Genomic DNA, 19,129 nt, shown 5'->3' with positions numbered 1-19,129 from the left:
CGGCTCTTTTATGGCGCTGGATTGAGGAAGTGATGGAGGCGGCTGGAAAATGTTGGCAGTGGGATTCACAGCAATGGGGGGAGGAGGAGACTGGGGGGGGGGGGAACAGCCAACCCCCCCACACACCATACACACATAATGGTTTCACATGATGCTGCTGTGGGGTCAGGGCTGAGTCACCCCATGGCGGGGAACCCCAATGGGGCACCAACACGGCGTGGGGGCAGCGCTGCCCCATGGAGGGATGGGGGTGTCTTGTGGGGGGGTGAGATGGGGGTCCAGGCAGCAGCTTTGGGGGGGGGGGGGCTTCCTTCACACAGCCCTGTGCCCCCCCCGCCTTTACCCACTGCCCTGTGGGGGTCACACACTGCGGTCGCCCCCCACCCAACCCCTTTCCTCACAGATATGGGATGAAGAGACCCAGTGGGGGGGGGGGGGGGGGGGGCAGGCAGACAGATGGACCCCCACCCCCCCCCAGCCCCTGTCTGAACCGTTCCTGCATCAGGGCTGAGAAGCAGCTGAGTCAGCTCAGCACGGGGCTGTGACTGCGCCATGCGTGACCACAGGGTGACAAAGTGGGGGGGGGGGCACACAGGGGGTCCCACTGAGCCCAGGGTGGGGGGCACAGAGACAGGAAGGGCTGAGAGCAACAAGGGACTTCAAGGGCTTCACAGGGACTTCAGTTCTGTGCTCCCCAATATGAGGAGGAGCTCATTGGGGTCCCCCCCATTACAGCAATGGGAGCCTCAAAGCCTTCCTCCCCTGCTGTCAGCTCTGAGGATCCCCCCCCCCCATAACCCCCATCTTCGGGGTCCTCCAACCCCCCCAAACAGCACCCAGCAGAAAAAGCTCCTTTGTGTTTTTATAGAAAAGAGTCAGAAGATGGAAATACAAACAGGAAAAGCCACCTCGTGAGTCGGGGGGGGACACAAAGAGAGGAAGGGGGGGGTGGGCAGCAGCCCTTCAGTCCCAGACCCTGCAGCAATGGGGGGCACAGCGTCGTGGTGCTGAGGGTCCCCCCCCCCCCAAACAGTGCTGAGCCTCCAGGGGGGGAAAGGAGAGTTCAGAGTCCAGCACAGCACCGAGGGGCCGCCCCCCTCCCTTCTGTGTTCATCCTTCAGCTGGGGGGGTTTAGTTACAGGCAGGAGCTGCTCAGCCCCAGAGCAACGAGTTTTACTCTGAGAAAGAAGGGAAGATGTTCAGCTCGGGGAACTCCTCGTTGTTGTAGTTGGGGCCTTGGTCTCCCAGCATGGTCAGCATGTCCTGGGGGGCAGGAGGAGAGAGAGGGGGGGTTAGAGCAGCACGGCAGGACTTGGCTGTTCTGTGGGGCCAGGACCCCAAAGCTCCCACCCCCCACCCCCAAGGTTCAGCCCTCCATGCTCAGGACCCCAAATCCCCCCACCCCACAGCTCAGCCCTCTGAGCTCAGCCCCCAAAAACTTCCTATTCCATACCCCCAAGGTTCAGCCCTCTGTGCTCAGGACCCCCAGATCTTCCATCCTACATCCACAGAGCTCAGCCCTCTATGCTCAGGACCCCAAATCCCCCCACTCCACAGATCAGCCCTCTGTGCTCTGGGACCCCCAAATCTCCCATCCCACATCCACAGGGCTCAGCGGGCTGAGTTCAGGACCCCCCCTATCTCCCATCCCACACCCCCAAGGCTCAGCCCTCTGTGCTCAGGATCCCAAATCTCCCCATTCCACAACCCCAAGGTTCAGCTCTCTATGCTCAGGACCCCAAATCCCCCACCCTGATGGCTCAGCCCTCTGTGCTCAGGACCCCATCCCCACACTTCTATGCTGTACTGAGGGATGTGGGGCAGTGGGGATGGGGATGGTTGGACTTGATGAACACAGAGACCTTTATCAACCTGGGTTGCATTGTGACTCTGTGCCCCCCCATAGCTCAGCTGTGCACCTTTAGGGTTGGGTTTTATGTTTATTAACGGGGATTTTTCCTGCTTGCTTTCTTTAAATGAGAGCTGGAAGGATGAACCTGGCAGCAGAACCGGAGGGATTTCACACTGATGATGGGACAGAGCAGGACTTAAAGCTGACCACGCAGGGCAGCTCTGCCCCCTGCCTACAGCCCCATAAGTGACCCCCCCCCACAAGCCCTGCCTGGAAGCCATAGGGAGCAACTGAGCACCCACAGCGTGAGGAAGAACCAACTCATCCCATCTGGGAATATAAGCCCCTATGGAGGGGAACAAAGGGGAACAAAGCATCGTCTTACTGAGAAGGGCTTGGGTTAAATGGGGATATAGAAAGATGGGGACCCTATGGGGTGACCTTATGGGATGGGGATATGGGACCCTGTGGGGTGCCCCTATGGGATGGGGATATAGAAAGATGGGGACCCTATGGGGTGACCCTATGGGATGGGGATATAGAAAGATGGGGACCCTATGGGGGGACCCTATGGGATGGGGATATAGAAAGATGGGGACCCTATGGGGTGACCTTATGGGATGGGGATATAGAAAGATGGGGACCCTATGGGGTGACCTTATGGGATGGGGATATAGAAAGATGGGGACACTATGGGGTGACCCTATGGGATGGGGATATAGAAAGATGGGGACCCTATGGGGTGACACTATGGGATGGGGATATAGAAAGATGGGGACCCTATGGGGTGACCCTATGGGATGGGGATATAGAAAGATGGGGACCCTATGGGTGACCCTATGGGATGGGGATATAGAAAGATGGGGACCCTATGGGGTGACCCTATGGGATGGGGGTATAGAAAGATGGGGACACTATGGGGGGACACTATGGGATGGGGATATAGAAAGATGGGGACCCTATGGGTGACCCTATGGGATGGGGGTATAGAAAGATGGGGACCCTATGGGGTGCCCCTATGGGATGGGGATATAGAAAGATGGGGACCCTATGGGGTGACCCTATGGGATGGGGATATAGAAAGATGGGGACCCTATGGGGTGACCCTGTGGGATGGGGATATAGAAAGATGGGGATCCTATGGGGTGACCCTATGGGATGGGGATATAGAAAGATGGGGACCCTATGGGTGACCCTATGGGATGGGGATATAGAAAGATGGGGACCCTATGGGGTGACCTTATGGGATGGGGATATAGAAAGATAGGGACCCTATGGGGTGACCTTATGGGATGGGGATATAGAAAGATAGGGACCCTATGGGGTGACCTTATGGGATGGGGATATAGAAAGATGGGGACCCTATGGGGTGCCCCTATGGGATGGGGATATAGAAAGGTGGGGACCCTATGGGGTGACCCTATGGGATGGGGGTATAGAAAGATGGGGACCCTATGGGGTGACCCTATGGGATGGGGGTATAGAAAGATGGGGACCCTATGGGGTGACCTTATGGGATGGGGATATAGAAAGATGGGGACCCTATGGGGTGCCCCTGTGGGATGGGGATATAGAAAGATGGGGACCCTACGGGGGGACCCTATGGGATGGGGATATAGAAAGATGGGGATCCTATGGGATGACCCTATGGGATGGGGATATAGAAAGATGGGGACCCTATGGGGTGACCTTATGGGATGGGGATATAGAAAGATGGGGACCCTATGGGGTGACCTTATGGGATGGGGATATAGAAAGATGGGGACCCTATGGGGTGACCTTATGGGATGGGGATATAGAAAGATGGGGACCCTATGGGGTGACCCTATGGGATGGGGATATAGAAAGGTGGGGACCCTATGGGGTGACCCTATGGGATGGGGGTATAGAAAGATGGGGACCCTATGGGGGGACACTATGGGATGGGGATATAGAAAGGTGGGGACCCTATGGGGTGCCCCTATGGGATGGGGGTATAGAAAGATGGGGACCCTATGGGGGGACTCTATGGGATGGGGATATGGGACCCTGTGGGGTGCCCCTATGGGACGGGGATATAGAAAGATGGGGACCCTAAGGGGGGACCCTATGGGATGGGGATATAGAAAGATGGGGACCCTATGGGGTGCCCCTATGGGATAGGGATATAGAAGGCTTACTGAGAAGGGCTCGGGTTGGCTGGGCTGCTGCACGTGCTGCTCCCCGGCTGCGGTGCTGTGATGCTGGCCTTGCCACTGCGGCCACATCCCCACTCCTTCAGCTGCTGCGCGGGGCTGGAACGGGGCGGGGGGCTGCGCTGCATCCGCGGCTGTTCAACAAGGATGGAATCAGTGAACGTTCCCTGCTGCAATCTGGGGCTGCTTCTTTGCAATCAGCTCAGATTCCAACTGAGATGGATCTGAGATGGATCCCTGTGTACGTGGGATTCCAGAGGGCCCCATTCCCTCTCAATTAGCCCCAAAATGGATGGAGGTTCATCCTCATCCCCACACTCAGCCGGCAGTTTGTGCTGCTAAAGGGAGGCAGCTGTGCTCAGCATCCACATCCCCAGCAAACAGGCTGCACTCAGGCTGTGTTCTATCAGGGGCTGCCCCCCAACTCCCCCCAACCCCCCCACACTGCACTCACTGAATCCTGAGCTGCGGCCAGAGATGTTTGTGTAGGCAGAGCTGCTGGGGGGGGCTGCGGAGCCCGGAGCTGCCATGGGGCTGAAGGAGGACGGGGTGCCCTGGAACGTCCCCATGCTGAACGAAGGCGGCCGAGTCTTCACTGCTTGGGAGGCCACCTGCTGTAAGACAAGAAATGGGGAGGAAGGAGAGATGTGATCAATGTAATCAATGTGATCAATGTGATCAATGTGATCAATGTGATCAGTGTGATCAGTGTGATCAGTGTGATCAATGTGATCAATGTGAGCATGAGCTGAGCCAGGGGGAGGCGCTGCCCGGCCCATGTCTGCGTGCAAAGCAAAGCTGCCCTCCCCAGCTCTGAGCTGCTCATCCCTGCCTGCAAACCCAAACAGCAGCCAGCAGTGATACAGGAGGGAGACAGTGCTTCCATCAGAGCAGATAATGCAGCCTAGAATCCCTTCATCCTCCTGTATTTCCTCAATGGAAACACCAGAAAGGAGCCAAAAAAGCCTCAAACTGCAGAGAAGCACAGGGCAAAAAGGGGGGTGGGTGTGGGGCAGCACAGCAATGCAGCACAGCTAATGCAGCACGGCCAATGCAGCACGGCCAGTGCAGCACAGCCAATGAAGCAAGGCCAATGCAGCACAGCCAATGCAGCACGGCCAATGCAGCACGGCCAATGCAGCACGGCCAATGCAGCACAGCTAATGCAGCACAGCTAATGCAGCAAGGCCAATGCAGCACAGCAATGCAGCACGGCCAATGCAGCACAGCAATGCAGCAAGGCCAATGAAGCACAGCAATGCAGCAAGGCCAATGCAGCACAGCAATGCAGCACGGACAATGCAGCACGGACAATGCAGCACAGCAAATGCAGCACAGCAAATGCAGCATGGCCAATGCAGCACGGCCAATGCAGCACGGCCAATGCAGCACGGCCAATGCAGCACAGCAATGCAGCACGGCCAATGCAGCACGGCCAATGCAGCACAGCAATGCAGCACAGCCAATGCAGCACAGCAATGCAGCACGGCCAATGCAGCACAGCTAATGCAGCACGGCCAATGCAGCACAGCAATGCAGCACGGCCAATGCAGCAAGGCCAATGCAGCACAGCAAATGCATTGCACAGCAATGCAGCACAGCAATGCAGCACGGCCAATGCAGCACGGCCAATGCAGCACTGCAGCCACCAGCACTGCAGCCACCAGCACTGCAGCTCTGCGAGCCGTTCTGACCCCAATGCAGCAGCAGAAGCACCCAGCAGAGCTCAGCACTGAGCTGAGGTTCGGGCTTTGCTACCTGGGCTGTGAACGCCGGTCGGGTCCCGGCAGCCCAACTGCTCCCGCTGACCTGAGCAGGGCTGGTGTGTCGTGAGATCTGAGCCAGGATCCGACCTGCTGCTGCCGCCGGCTGCTGCTGGATGATGTTGACCGGAGGCACCATGCTGCTGCTCCTGGAGGAGGAAAAGGCCTTCAGATGGAACCCTGCATCACAGATGGGACCGGCAGAGCACAGACACCCAATGCAAGATGCTGGGGGGGAAGGCAGCACTAACAGCTGGAGCAGCTCCCCCCAAGGAGCCCATGCCCACCGTGCTGCCCTGCAGACACAACCAGCAGCTGCTGGGTTTATGGACACGCTCTGCTCACCCAGCTCGGTTCTGGGGTTACACACTATGTACATCCAGAGCTGCAGCCGCCCCACAGACCAACATAGATCAGCAGAGGGACGGCAGGGGGAAATAGGGCTGAAGGTGATGGGGAGGACCTGAACAGCAGCTGATGGTCCCATGGGCTCCATGGACCCAAAGCTGCCCCAGCAGGGCACACAGCAGCACTTCTCTCCCCCTCCTCTTTACCCCCAGCCCAAACCCCAACGCCTGCGTGGGCTCCCAATGCATTTCTGAGGGTGGCACAAACGGAATGGGAACAACAGCGGGATAAAGGAACAGGAGGTCACTGAATAAATAATGCAGCCCAGGAAACCTCACCTGAAGTTCTCAGAGGGTCGTGATGGTGTGAAGGTGTTTCCCTGTGCAAAGAGCGCGGGGTTGGCAGGCACGGAGCTGGCAGGAATGGCTTTGTTCTGGTCTAAAGAAAGAGGTTCAGAGTGAGCCCACAAGGAACAGAGCTGAGGCAAAGCATTGGGCACAACTGCTCCTTGTGCACACACGGGACTCCAGACGGTGCTGGAAGAGCCCAATTAATGGGATTTCCTCTCTGTTTTCTAATAAGCTTTGAATCAAGGTCCTCTGGGGTTAAAGCAGCCGCTCAGCCTGGGGACACAGCGCTGCTCTGTGGGCACAGAGGAGCACTAACAGCCCTTCCACCTTCAGAACCGCGTGTCCCAGCGCTCCCTACCTGCATTGATGCTGCTGTAGATCTCCCCAAACCTCGGGTCCCTCTCCTGGTTAAACAGGCTCTCTGCCTTCTCCAGTGGTTTGCTGTGCTCAGGGCCAGCAGCAGACACGGGCTGCACAGGAACCTGGGAGCAGGGAGGAGTGTAAGCACTGAGCACAGCAGCGCACAGCAGGGCAGCACTGCAGGACAGGATGAGCCCATCAGGACAGAGGAACCCATGGGGCAGGGAGGAGATAGATAGGGAGATAGGAAGATAGGGAGATGTGATAGGGAGATAGGAGATGATAGGAGATGGGGAAATGATAGAGAGATAGGGAGATGATGGGAGATAGGAGATGATAGGGAGATGGGGAGATGATGGGGAGATAGGAAGATAGGGAGATGTGATAGGGAGATAGGAGATGATAGGGAGATAGGGAGAAGATAGGAGATAGATAGGAAGATAGGAGATAGGGAGATAGGGAGAAGATAGGGAGATAGATAGGAGATAGGGAGATGGGGAGATGATAGGGAGATAGGAGATAAAGGGAGATAGGAGATAGAAAGGGAGATAGAAGATAGATGGGGAGATAGGAGATAGATGGGGAGATGATGGGGAGATGGGAGATAGGGAAAAGATGGGAGACAGGAGATAGATAGGAGATAGATAGGGAGACAGGAGATAGATAGGGAGACAGGAGATAGATAGGGAGACAGGAAGGGATACCTTCACCTTCCTACCCACATCCAACCCCAAACTCAGACAGTCACCTCCAGGAGAAGGGGATGATCTGATCAATGTCAGGGGGGCAACCAAAGCCCCCCCTGCATTTACCTGGTCGTACCCAGACAGACTCTCTCTTCCTGGCACCACTTCCAGCTCTGTCTGTTGTGGCTGCTGCTGCTGCTGCCTAAAATAGAAAGCGTTTGTAACAGGAGAAGAGCGGCTGCTCTAAAACCATTGAGGGAACGGATCCTCTGCGGTTACACCAGTGACTGATGAGCCCAGAGGAGCTCAGTGCTGCAGAGAGGAACGGCTGGGGAGGAAAAGCTATTGGACAGCAGGGCAGAACCAGCGAGAGAGGCACAGTAAAAGGAGCCGAGCACCTCCTGACCTTGAGGGCAGCTGAGCTGTGCCCATCTCCAGGGGAAGGCTGACACTCTGCCCCAGCTGGGGCCTCTGCATTGGGTTTGATAGGGCAGGCCGAGATTCCTGGCTCGAGTTCCTTTAAAGCAAAGAAGAAAGGGGAAAATAAAAGAGATTTTAAAAAATACCAAAGGAGAGCAAAGCAGCTGGGTGCTGCCTGCAGGACGGGGCTGTATCGGGCAGGAATGGAGCTGGTTTTGCAAATGCTCTCTGAGTGAAGGATCCTTCATCCCAGCTTCCATCGCCCTGAGAGCGGGGCTGCCCATGGAACACAATGCTGAGGGCTCTGCAACCCAGAGCAGGGAGCAGCCCACAGCACTATGTGCCACCGCTACAGAGCAAGCAAAGGGCGGAGGGGCCCACAAACACCCCAAAGGCTCCCACTGAAATCTACACCACTGCAGGGACCACAGCACTTCCAGCCTTTGTGACCCACACGCTGGTGGAGCCCTTTATGCTCTTGTTAAGTGTCAGAAGCCATTTTCCTCCCAGAAGGAAGGAGCAGAGGGGCAGCGTTATCTCAGCTGCTCTTGTGCAAGGTGCTGCTTTGAAGCAGTGCCTGATCCTGGAGGAGGAACAACATCACACCAAGAACCCAGAGATGCACACAGATAAACTGCAGCACAAACACAGGCTGCTGCACCCTGCTCTGAGCCTGCACAGCATTCGAGGTGTGAGTATGGATGTGAGAATGGAGATGTGTGGAATGAGCGAGATCTCTCTAGTGCCAGGACAGAAATGAAGGCCTGCACGGCATGCAGCCCTGCACCCAGCTCTATAAAGCCAAAGGGACTGGACTGACACTGCTCAGCTCAATGCTCACATCACAGCACAGCTCTTTAAAGCCAAAGGGACTGGACTCAATGCTCAGCTCAATGCCTTCCCATCACAGCACAGCTCTATAAAGCCAAAGGGACTGGACTGACACTGCTCAGCTCAATGCCTTCCCATCACAGCACAGCTCTATAAAGCCAAAGGGACTGCACTGACTCTGCTCAGCTCAATGCCTTCCCATCACAGCACTGTGTCACTGCAGGGAAGGAAGAAGTTCTACCTGCGCTCCTGGTTCTCTCCTCACCTCAAAGAAAACCCAAATCCTGCCTTTCTTTCCTTGCACAAAGCAATCCCACCTGACTCACGGGGTCCCAGCTGAGACACAGCCAGGCCTGGAGCTACAAACAGCAGGGAGGTGTTGTTCCCCTTGCTTTCCATTGCTGCTCCTCTCTAAGGGCCTTGCAGGGGACAGGCAGCACTTTGATGGAGCACTGCGTGCTGCCAACACACCGAGACCAACAGGAGGGGAAAGAAGAGAGCAGCAGTGAGGGCAGTGTGCCCTGAGCAGCTCCATGTGAATCCAAGCACAAACGACAGGAGAAAAACAAGCATCTCCTTCCTACCATCACATGTTCTGCTCATGGGAAAAGCAGTCGCCCTCCTGGATGGGACAGCAGGAGCTGCATTCACTCCACTAATATCAGAGCTCTGAATGCAAACACACACACAGACTCTGGCTCCAGTAACTGGGGTGAAGCTGAGCCCTGGCACTGACAGCCAAAGGGCTGTTCCTGCACCTGCAGCTCTTTATCAGGATAAAGCACTCAGGGACTTCCCAGCTCCTCCAGGGCCTCCACCAACACTGATGGGAAGGTTGGTGAGGGAGAGGCCAAAGCTGCTGCTTTGGTTTCTGTGCTGCTGTTTATTCTGGGGTGAGATCCCATCGGGTTCATGTGCTACCGCTGGTGGGTGGCAAGTCATTTCCATGTACATACTTGACGTTGGTGTTGGTACAGATGATGTACTCAATTTCATCCGAGTAGGGGTTCTGGAAGGTAAAGGAGCTGGTTCTCATCCAGAGCCATTCCCGGTTTTTGGATCGGAATCGGAACATGACTGACAGAACCTGGCCTTTTAACTTCACCACCTAAAAAAACGTAATGCCATCAGTAGGACCTGACAAAAGAAGGGCTTGAAGAGCAACTCTGCTTCTCAGCCACCCCCCAACACTGCAAGCTGCGATGGCCCCTCTGCCTTAATCCCTATGGGACCATCCCTCAGCTCCTGACACCGAGCAGCACTGCTCAATCCCCTCACGCTGCCCCGAGACACGAATGATATGGGAGGTGGGGGGGAAAAACCTGCCATCACCACTGTGGCTTTTGCTTTTATCTCTTTGCACTGGTGAGATGTATGAGAAAACCTGCAGCAAAAGAAGCACGCAGCGCTGCTTCTGCTCCCGGCTATTGGGAAGAATGGACATGGAGCAGCTCTTGTCTGGAGTCATGGAAAGCGCGGGGCAGTCTTACCTGCCCTGCCACAAAGTCCAGCGCCCTCAGAAATAAGAGTAACCACAACAGGGCACACAAATCTCATCCATTCCGAGCTCTGCACACTGGGCTGGGCCCTGGGGATGAACCAGTGTTTCAGCCACAGAAGCGTGTTGGAGCAGGCTCTGTGTAAGCATGGCCCTAAAAGCAGACTGCACCAGCAACCAGAGGATGAATTCAACCATCAGACATCAGATGCTTCTGTTTCCTTTTGTTTGGTGACTGTATCTGTAACTGCTTGCCATACCTAAGAGGTTTATTCTTTTGGCTTCATTTCCAGTTATGTTTCATTGCTTTGCAAGCACCAAGAGCCTAAATCGAACAGAACACATAGAGGCTGCTTGAAGGGCTTTACCTGCTGGAAGCTGTCCCTCAAAAGCTGCTGGTCCTCGGGGTGGCAGAAATCCACAATGTCCTTCCCCAGAAGTTCCTGATGTGGAAGGAGTCGGGATAGAGATGAAGGCAGTTTGCATTAGGAACCCAGGCTCCCTCAGCTCCATTTCAGAGCAGCCCCGCTCCTCCCCCTCCCACCCCCATCACCCAGAACCAAAGGCAGGACTGTGCTGTGTTTAAGCACAACAACCAGCTGGGCAACGTTTGATCTCCACAATTCACATGGAGGCCAAAGCAATTTAATTGACAGCTGACATAACTCAGAGCCACCAGCTCCATCTGTGATCAAAGCACATCAAGAAAGGGGATAAAAAGTGACAGCTGGAGGAGAAACACGCGCCTGGCTCAGCCCTGGGCACTGTTTGGCCAGGTCTGTTCCCAAGCAGGGCCGTGATGCACAAAATAGGGGAGGAACAAAGCAAGTGTGAGCAGCAGCTCGTGCTTAGGAAGCTCCTGCCGTCCCCTCACCTGCGGCTGGTAGCCAACAGTAGCCACACAGCGGTGGTCTATGAAGGTGAAAATGCCTTCAGTGTTGTGTCGGGAGATGAACTCTGTTGGCTGACAAACGTTGCTCATGTCTGTGCAGTTGGGTGAGCTGGTGACCTGCAAGGAAAGGGCGGCACTGTGAGCTGACCCCATGAGAGCTGCCCCGTCCCAGCCAGCCCTGCAGGAGGATCTGCAGCCGCCAGGGAACGCAGCTCAACTCAGCAGACATTAAGGACAAGGAATGTGGAAGCATTGGAAGATGCTACAGACCTGCAGCCTGCCAATAGCCACCAGGCAAAACTTGCTGCCCTGGCCAGCATCTGGGTCATCATCAGGCAGTGAAACACCTGGGAGAGGAGTGCCAAAAAGTCCAGCAAGGTCAATAGGGGAAGAACTGCTGATTGTAGAGGAAAAAAAGAAGACAGACATGCAGGTCTGGCTCTGGGACACTTTTCCACCCCAATTTGTTACTCAGAATCTTTTTCCATGAAGGAATTTGATGTTAAGCTGCCTCCCCATCCCTGTTCTTGCCAGAATGGTTCGAGTTCTCTCCCTTCCAGCCAGCACATCAGCCTACCATGACTGCTGCCCTCTGCACAGGGCAAGGTTTAACACAAACCTCTCATCCCACACCTGCAAACATCACTCCAGACCCAGCACAAGAAGTGACAGATGTATGGGAAGCATTGGCTTGTTCAGAGGGGACAGTTTCAGAGCCACGTGTCCAGGGGGCTTTGCGGAGCTGTTACCTGCAGGGGGCCAGGCCTTGATGTAACCTGTGCAGTGCACCACCACGTAGTGGGGCTCCCCATCCTTCGTGGCACCTAAGCCGTTCCTTGAAAGAGAGAAGCAGCTGTTTAGGCCACGTGTCAAATCAGGTCAGGCAAGGTCTCGTAACTGCCTTCCAAAAACACTGAATGTCTTAGAGGTAAAGAGAGACTTAATGTGAATGCAAGAGCTCTGGGGACGCAGACACAAAGTCAGAAGGGACCTCAGGTCCTTTTAATCTTTTAATTAACACACAGACAACATCCACCAGAGCCCAACAACAACAGCCTGAAGAACACGTGGCTTTAAAGTGACTTCAGACCCAAGTCTGGAATCAAGGAAGACTCATCTGTACCAAGATGAACTTTGGTTCCTCCTCCAGCACTTCTCTTCTATGAGCTGTATGAGCTCACAGGGCCCCAGCACTGTGCTGCAGAGCCCTGACCCCTGGGCTCCTAACAATGCCCATAACCCTAATAAACCCATAAGGCTCTGCCTATAACCCTAAAAAACCCATACAGCTCTGCCCATTACCCTAATAAACCCATACAGCTCTGCCCATAACCCTAACAAACCCATAAGGCTCTGCCCATAACCCTAATAAACCCATACAGCTCTGCCCATTACCCTAATAAACCCATAAGGCTCTGCCCATAACCCTAACAAACCCATACAGCTCTGCCCATAACCCTAATAAACCCATACAGCTCTGCCCATAACCCCAATAAACCCATACAGCTCTGCCCATTACCCTAATAAACCCATACAGCTCTGCCCATAACCCTAATAAACCCATACAGCTCTGCCCATAACCCTAACAAACCCATACAGCTCTGCCCATAACCCTCATCTCACCCACCTGCAGCGATTCCTCATGAAGCTGAGACGATTCACAGACACTGCATCCACGGAGCTGTTCCCACACCTGCACCACAATAAGGAGTGAGAGGGAAGAAATGCTTTTGTTTCTCTCTCGTTCAGCATCAAAACAATCTCACCATGTTGAATTACACAAAGTTCTCTATAATAAATGGGGATGAGCCTCCAAACCTCCATCATGCAGATGGAAAGTGCTCGTTCTGGGCACCTGGAGAGGAGCAGTGACACTTGGGGGTGAAATAGATTGTCACTTAAAACTGAGTCTCCTATAACTACAGCACAGAGCCACCTTAGCACAGGGAGAATAAACTCAGCTGCTAACTCAGCATGGAAAGCTGTGCCATGTTATATCCATGAATGAGCAAAAGGAGTTGGAGTAAGATGAGTGAGTTCAGCCTCAAGTGCTGACCCTGAGGGTTCCCCCGTTACCTCATGCGGCAGATGAAGGATCTCCGTGAGCCCATGCACATCCTCATGGACTGCTGCCCTTCCTTCTTGACAGTTCCCGTCTTCAAATCCAGGATGCGACCTGAAGGAGGAAGGAGAACCCAGAGGTTACAGCAGATCGAGCCCCTTCCCCAGCACAGGCACCAGGCAACGTGAGTAGGAAACCAGCAAGAGAGAAGTGTCACCACTGGTACCTTTAGATGCACTCTCAGGGGGGGCTGCAGGATCCTTGTTAGAAAGGCACCAGGGTTTGGTTCCTTCTACAAAGGGAAGGTTTTAATCCAGGTCCTTGGCTGGCTGTCGCTCTGCCCTCCCCTGCCCGCCCTCCCCGGGCTCATTTACCTGTCAGTGCGTTCTCTGACGTGGAGAGCTGCTCCCTCAGCTTGCCCACATCGTCGGGGTGCACCTGGTCGTACAGTGTGCTGCCGAACCACTCGGACTGCGGCTGGTTGAGGACGGGAGTCACCGAGTCCGACACGTAAACCACCCTGCCCGTCTCGCAGGACACGATGAACAGGAATCCATCAGCTGCCTCCAGGATCAGGTGCTTGAGCTCCTGTGTTCAACCCAGAATGACCCGGGTTGGAAGGGACCTCAAGGATCATGTAGTTCCAACCCCCCATAGAGCCCATTAACCCCATAGAGACCCCATAGATCCCCATAGAGACCCCATAGAGACCCATAGAGATCCCATAGAGACCCATAGAGATCCCATAGAGACCCATAGAGACTCCATAAACCCCACAGCCCCCATAGAATCACAGAATCACCTGGGTTGGAAGGGACCTCAAGGATCATGTAGTTCCAACCCCCCACAGACTCCATTAACCCCATAGAGACCCCATAGACCCCATAGATCCCCATAGAGACCCCACAGAGACCCATAGAGACCCCATATGCCCCCGATAACCCCACAGATCCCCATAGAGACCCATAGATCCCCATAGAGACTCCATAAACCCCACAGCTCCTATACAATCACAGAATCACCTGGGTTGGAAGGGACCTCAAGGATCATGTAGTTCCAACCCCCCATAGAGCCCATTAACCCCACAGAGTCCCCATAGATCCCCATAGAGACCCCATAGAGACCCACAGAGACTCCATAAACCCCACAGCCCCCATAGAATCACAGAATGACCCAGGTTGGAAGGGACCTCAAGGATCATGTAGTTCCAACCCCCCTGCCTGGCAGGGCCACCAAACATCCATATTTACTAGATCAGGTTGCCCAGGAGACCCCATAGATCCCCATATAGACCCCATAGACCCTATAGATCCCCATAGTGACCCCATAGATCAGGTTGCCCAGGGCCCCGTCCAACCTGGCCTTGAACACCTCCAAGGACGGGGCATCCACAACCTCCCTGTGCAGCCTGTTCCAGGGCCTAACCACTCTCCTAGTGAAGAACTTCCCCCTAACATCCAACCTAAATCTTCCCTCTTTTAACTTAAAACCATTTCCCTGTGTCCTGCTATTGTCAGCCCTTTCCAAGTGTTGACTCCTCTCCTGGATATAGGATATAGGTTCCCTTCAGGTATTGAAAGGCTGCACTGAGGTCACCCCCTGGATATAGGTTCCCTTCAGGTACTTTAGGCTGCAATGGGATCACCAGCCCCCTGACCATCTTCGTGTCCCTCCTCTGGACCCTTTCCAAAATCTCCATGTCTTTTTTGTACTGAGGGCTCCACACCTGGACACAGTACTCCAGATGGGGCCTCACAAGAGCCGAGTAAAGAGGGACAATCACCTCCCTATCCCTGCTGACCACCCCTCTCCTGATGGAGCCCAGGATCCCATTTGCTTTCCGGGCTGCCAGAGCGCACTGCTGGCTCATGTTGAGTCTCTCGTCCATCAGGACCCCCAGGTCCTTCTCTGCCGAGCTGCTCTCAAGGACCACTCCTCCCAGCCTGTACAGGTGCCTGGGCTTCTTCCGGCCCAAGTGCCAAACCTTGCACTTTGCCGTGTTGAACCTCATTAGGTTCACCCGAGCCCAGCTTTCCAGCCTGTCAAGGTCCCTCTGAATGGCATCCCTTCCTTCCACCGTATTGACCGCACCACTCAGCTTGGTGTCGTCAGCAAACTTGCTGAGGGTGCACTCAATTCCATCACTGATGTCATTAATAAAGATTTTAAAGTGCACCGGTCCCAAGACAGACCCTTGTGGGACACTGCTCATTACCGACCTCCACTGGACATAGAGCCATTGACCACCACCCTCTGTCTGCGGCCTTTCAACCAATTGCTTATCCATTGAGTTGTCCACCCATCAAACCCACTTCCCTCCAGTTTGGAGATGAGGATGTGGTGGGGGACCATGTCAAAGGCATTGCTCAGGTCCAAACAATTCACACTGATGCCCTCTGAGCCCCCAACCAACCCTTGTGCCCCCACTCCTGCCTCCCACAGTGAAACCTCCCCCTGCCCAGCTGGCAGCTCTCCCCACAAAGCAGCTCAAAGCCCAGACCTGGTCGGTGAGGAAGGAAGGTTTGTAGGTGCCGTCCGTGGAGGTGTTCCCTGTGCCACGCAGTGATTTCATATGGGACACGGCCATACGTAAGATGGTCAGCTTGTCTGGTTTGCGTGCCAGGGCGCTGCAGGTGGGCACCATGTCGGACAGCTCGGTGATGTACGCTGTCATCTTGTTCCTGCGCCTACGTTCGATCTCGCTGTGATTCTCCCTGCAAAAAGGCCGGGGAGGAAAGCAGGAAGATGAAGTTACCACCAGGCCAGGAGGCTCCATTGCCTTCCCAAGGCTCCCGGAGTGCAACACACAGAGATGCATTGGGGTCACTGGGAGTTAGAAGGGCTGCAAGCACCTGCATGCTGCTCGTGCACAAGGGGACGCAGGAACGAGTGCAAGGAGAAGAGGCTACAGCTGCACCTTCCTTGCTTCGGGTGAGAGCCTCACTTTATGCCACGCTGCTCCCCTGCTGTCTCATGAAGGATACAAGCTTATGCAGCTTGAAAAAAAGCTTCTCCATCATCTCTGGAATGCTTCACGTGAGCCAAAGGACTCCTTCCTTCAGCACAGCCTCAAGGCAGGGTCAGCAGGCTCCATCGGGAGCAGCACAGCACGCAGCACATGCTCACCCTGCTCCCTGCTTGAGGACTGCACACATCCCTCCATCTCCATGAACCACACAAGGAGGCCAGGGCTGCAACTAAAACCCGGATATCTAAATGACCACGGACAAACCTCACCTTGCGCTGCCCTCATGGAGATGCTCTGTTACACTGAGATCCCCTTACAATAACGTGGTAGAAGGGGAAGCTTCAGAGCAGAAGTGGCCTGACTGCTGCACCAACCCAGGCCAACAGGGGCAGCCCCTGTGTGCACACTCAGCTCTAACACAGCCCTGTGTGCACACTCAGCTCTAACACAGCCCTGTGTGCACACACAGCTCTAACACAGCCCTGTGTGCACACTCAGCTCTAACACAGCCCTGTGTGCACACACAGCTCTAACACAGCCCTGTGTGCACACTCAGCTCTAACACAGCCCTGTGTGCACACAGCTCTAACACAGCCCTGGGTGCACACCCAGCTCTATCACAGCCCTGTGTGCACACTCAGCTCTAACACAGCCCTGTGTGCACACTCAGCTCTAACACAGCCCTGTGTGCACACTCAGCTCTAACACAGCCCTGTGTGCACACACAGCTCTAACACAGCCCTGTGTGCACACACAGCTCTAACACAGCCCTGGGTGCACACCCAGCTCTAACACAGCCCTGTGTGCACACCCAGCTCTAACACAGCCCTGTGTGCACACCCAGCTCTAACACAGCCCTGGGTGCACACTCAGCTCTAACACAGCCCCGTGTGCACACCCAGCTCTAACACAGCCCCCTGTGCACACCCAGCTCTAACACAGCCCTGTGTGCACACCCAGCTCTAACACAGCCCTGTGTGCACACCCAGCTCTAACACAGCCCTGTGTGCACACACAGCTCTAGCAAAGCCCTGTGTGCACTCACAGCTCTAACACAGCCCTGTGTGCACACACAGCTCTAGCAAAGCCCTGTGTGCACTCACAGCTCTAACACAGCCCTGGGTGCACACCCAGCTCTAACACAGCCCTGTGTGCACACCCAGCTCTAACACAGCCCTGTGTGCACACCCAGCTCTAACACAGCCCTGTGTGCACACTCAGCTCTAACACAGCCCTGTGTGCACACCCAGCTCTAACACAGCCCTGTGTGCACTCACAGCTCTAACACAGCCCTGTGTGCACACTCAGCTCTAACACAGCCCTGTGTGCACACACAGCTCTAACACAGCCCTGTGTGCACACCCAGCTCTAACACAGCCCTGTGTGCACACCCAGCTCTAACACAGCCCTGTGTGCACACACAGCTCTAACACAGCCCTGGGTGCACACCCAGCTCTAACACAGCCCTGTGTGCACACCCAGCTCTAACACAGCCCTGTGTGCACACCCAGCTCTAACACAGCCCTGGGTGCACACTCAGCTCTAACACAGCCCCGTGTGCACACCCAGCTCTAACACAGCCCCCTGTGCACACCCAGCTCTAACACAGCCCTGTGTGCACACCCAGCTCTAACACAGCCCTGTGTGCACACCCAGCTCTAACACAGCCCTGTGTGCACACACAGCTCTAGCAAAGCCCTGTGTGCACTCACAGCTCTAACACAGCCCTGTGTGCACACACAGCTCTAGCAAAGCCCTGTGTGCACTCACAGCTCTAACACAGCCCTGGGTGCACACCCAGCTCTAACACAGCCCTGTGTGCACACCCAGCTCTAACACAGCCCTGTGTGCACACCCAGCTCTAACACAGCCCTGTGTGCACACTCAGCTCTAACACAGCCCTGTGTGCACACCCAGCTCTAACACAGCCCTGTGTGCACTCACAGCTCTAACACAGCCCTGTGTGCACACTCAGCTCTAACACAGCCCTGTGTGCACACACAGCTCTAACACAGCCCTGTGTGCACACACAGCTCTAACACAGCCCTGTGTGCACACCCAGCTCTAACACAGCCCTGTGTGCACACTCAGCTCTAACACAGCCCTGTGTGCACACACAGCTCTAACACAGCCCTGTGTGCACACTCAGCTCTAACACAGCCCTGTGTGCACACACAGCTCTAACACAACCCTGGGTGCACACTCAGCTCTAACACAGCCCTGTGTGCACACACAGCTCTAACACAGCCCTGTGTGCACTCACAGCTCTAACACAGCCCTGGGTGCACACTCAGCTCTAACACAGCCCTGTGTGCACTCACAGCTCTAACACAGCCCTGGGTGCACACTCAGCTCTAACACAGCCCTGTGTGCACACCCAGCTCTAGCAAAGCCCTGTGTGCACACACAGCTCTAACACAGCCCTGGGTGCACACTCAGCTCTATCACAGCCCTGTGTGCACACCCCGCTCTAACACAGCCCTGTGTGCACACCCAGCTCTAACACAGCCCTGTGTGCACACTCAGCTCTAACACAGCCCCCTGTGCACACCCAGCTCTAACACAGCCCTGGGTGCACACTCAGCTCTATCACAGCCCTGTGTGCACACCCAGCTCTAACATAGCCCTGTGTGCACACCCAGCTCTAGCACAGCCCTGTGTGCACACCCAGCTCTAACACAGCCCTGTGTGCACACTCAGCTCTAACACAGCCCTGTGTGCACACCCAGCTCTAACACAGCCCTGTGTGCACACTCAGCTCTAACACAGCCCTGGGTGCACACCCAGCTCTAACACAGCCCTGTGTGCACACCCAGCTCTAACACAGCCCTGTGTGCACACACAGCTCTATCACAGTCCTGTGTGCACACTCAGCTCTAACACAGCCCTGTGTGCACACACAGCTCTAACACAGCCCTGTGTGCA

General features: G+C 55.2%; 1 protein-coding gene across 42 annotated transcripts in view; it reads right to left on the bottom strand.

Moving 5' to 3' along the window:
- Positions 1-844: 844 nt before the first annotated feature.
- Positions 845-19,129, bottom strand: part of ARNT (aryl hydrocarbon receptor nuclear translocator) — a 35,552-nt gene continuing 17,267 nt past the window's right edge. For 2 of the 42 annotated variants that reach the window (XM_085524620.1, XM_085524622.1), the window contains 18 exons: positions 15,737-15,950; positions 13,611-13,824; positions 13,463-13,528; positions 13,251-13,350; positions 12,802-12,867; positions 11,924-12,009; positions 11,445-11,521; positions 11,157-11,291; positions 10,651-10,725; positions 9,741-9,892; positions 7,940-8,050; positions 7,660-7,735; positions 6,846-6,969; positions 6,476-6,575; positions 5,785-5,938; positions 4,481-4,640; positions 4,012-4,160; positions 845-1,263 (listed from right to left, as the gene is read on the bottom strand). In XM_085524620.1, coding sequence (XP_085380746.1) covers positions 1,174-1,263; positions 4,012-4,160; positions 4,481-4,640; positions 5,785-5,938; positions 6,476-6,575; positions 6,846-6,969; positions 7,660-7,735; positions 7,940-8,050; positions 9,741-9,892; positions 10,651-10,725; positions 11,157-11,291; positions 11,445-11,521; positions 11,924-12,009; positions 12,802-12,867; positions 13,251-13,350; positions 13,463-13,528; positions 13,611-13,824; positions 15,737-15,950 — 2,149 coding nt within the window. In that variant the 3' untranslated portion in view covers positions 845-1,173. Of the gene's footprint in view, positions 1,264-4,011; positions 4,161-4,480; positions 4,641-5,784; positions 5,939-6,475; positions 6,576-6,845; positions 6,970-7,659; positions 7,736-7,939; positions 8,745-8,861; positions 9,893-10,650; positions 10,726-11,156; positions 11,292-11,444; positions 11,522-11,923; positions 12,010-12,801; positions 12,868-13,250; positions 13,351-13,462; positions 13,529-13,610; positions 13,825-15,736; positions 15,951-19,129 lie in introns of those variants that run through there. The other 40 variants (XM_085524621.1, XM_085524623.1, XM_085524624.1 and 37 more) reach the window with 24 other exon arrangements.

The sequence above is a fragment of the Coturnix japonica genome, chromosome 27 (genome assembly GCF_054131305.1).
Source record: "Coturnix japonica strain WE chromosome 27, WE-NBRP24, whole genome shotgun sequence".
NCBI classification, from domain to species: Eukaryota; Metazoa; Chordata; class Aves; order Galliformes; family Phasianidae; genus Coturnix; species Coturnix japonica.
The sequence above is the reverse complement of the archived record's forward strand: the minus strand, read 5'-3'. Positions and strand labels throughout refer to the sequence as shown.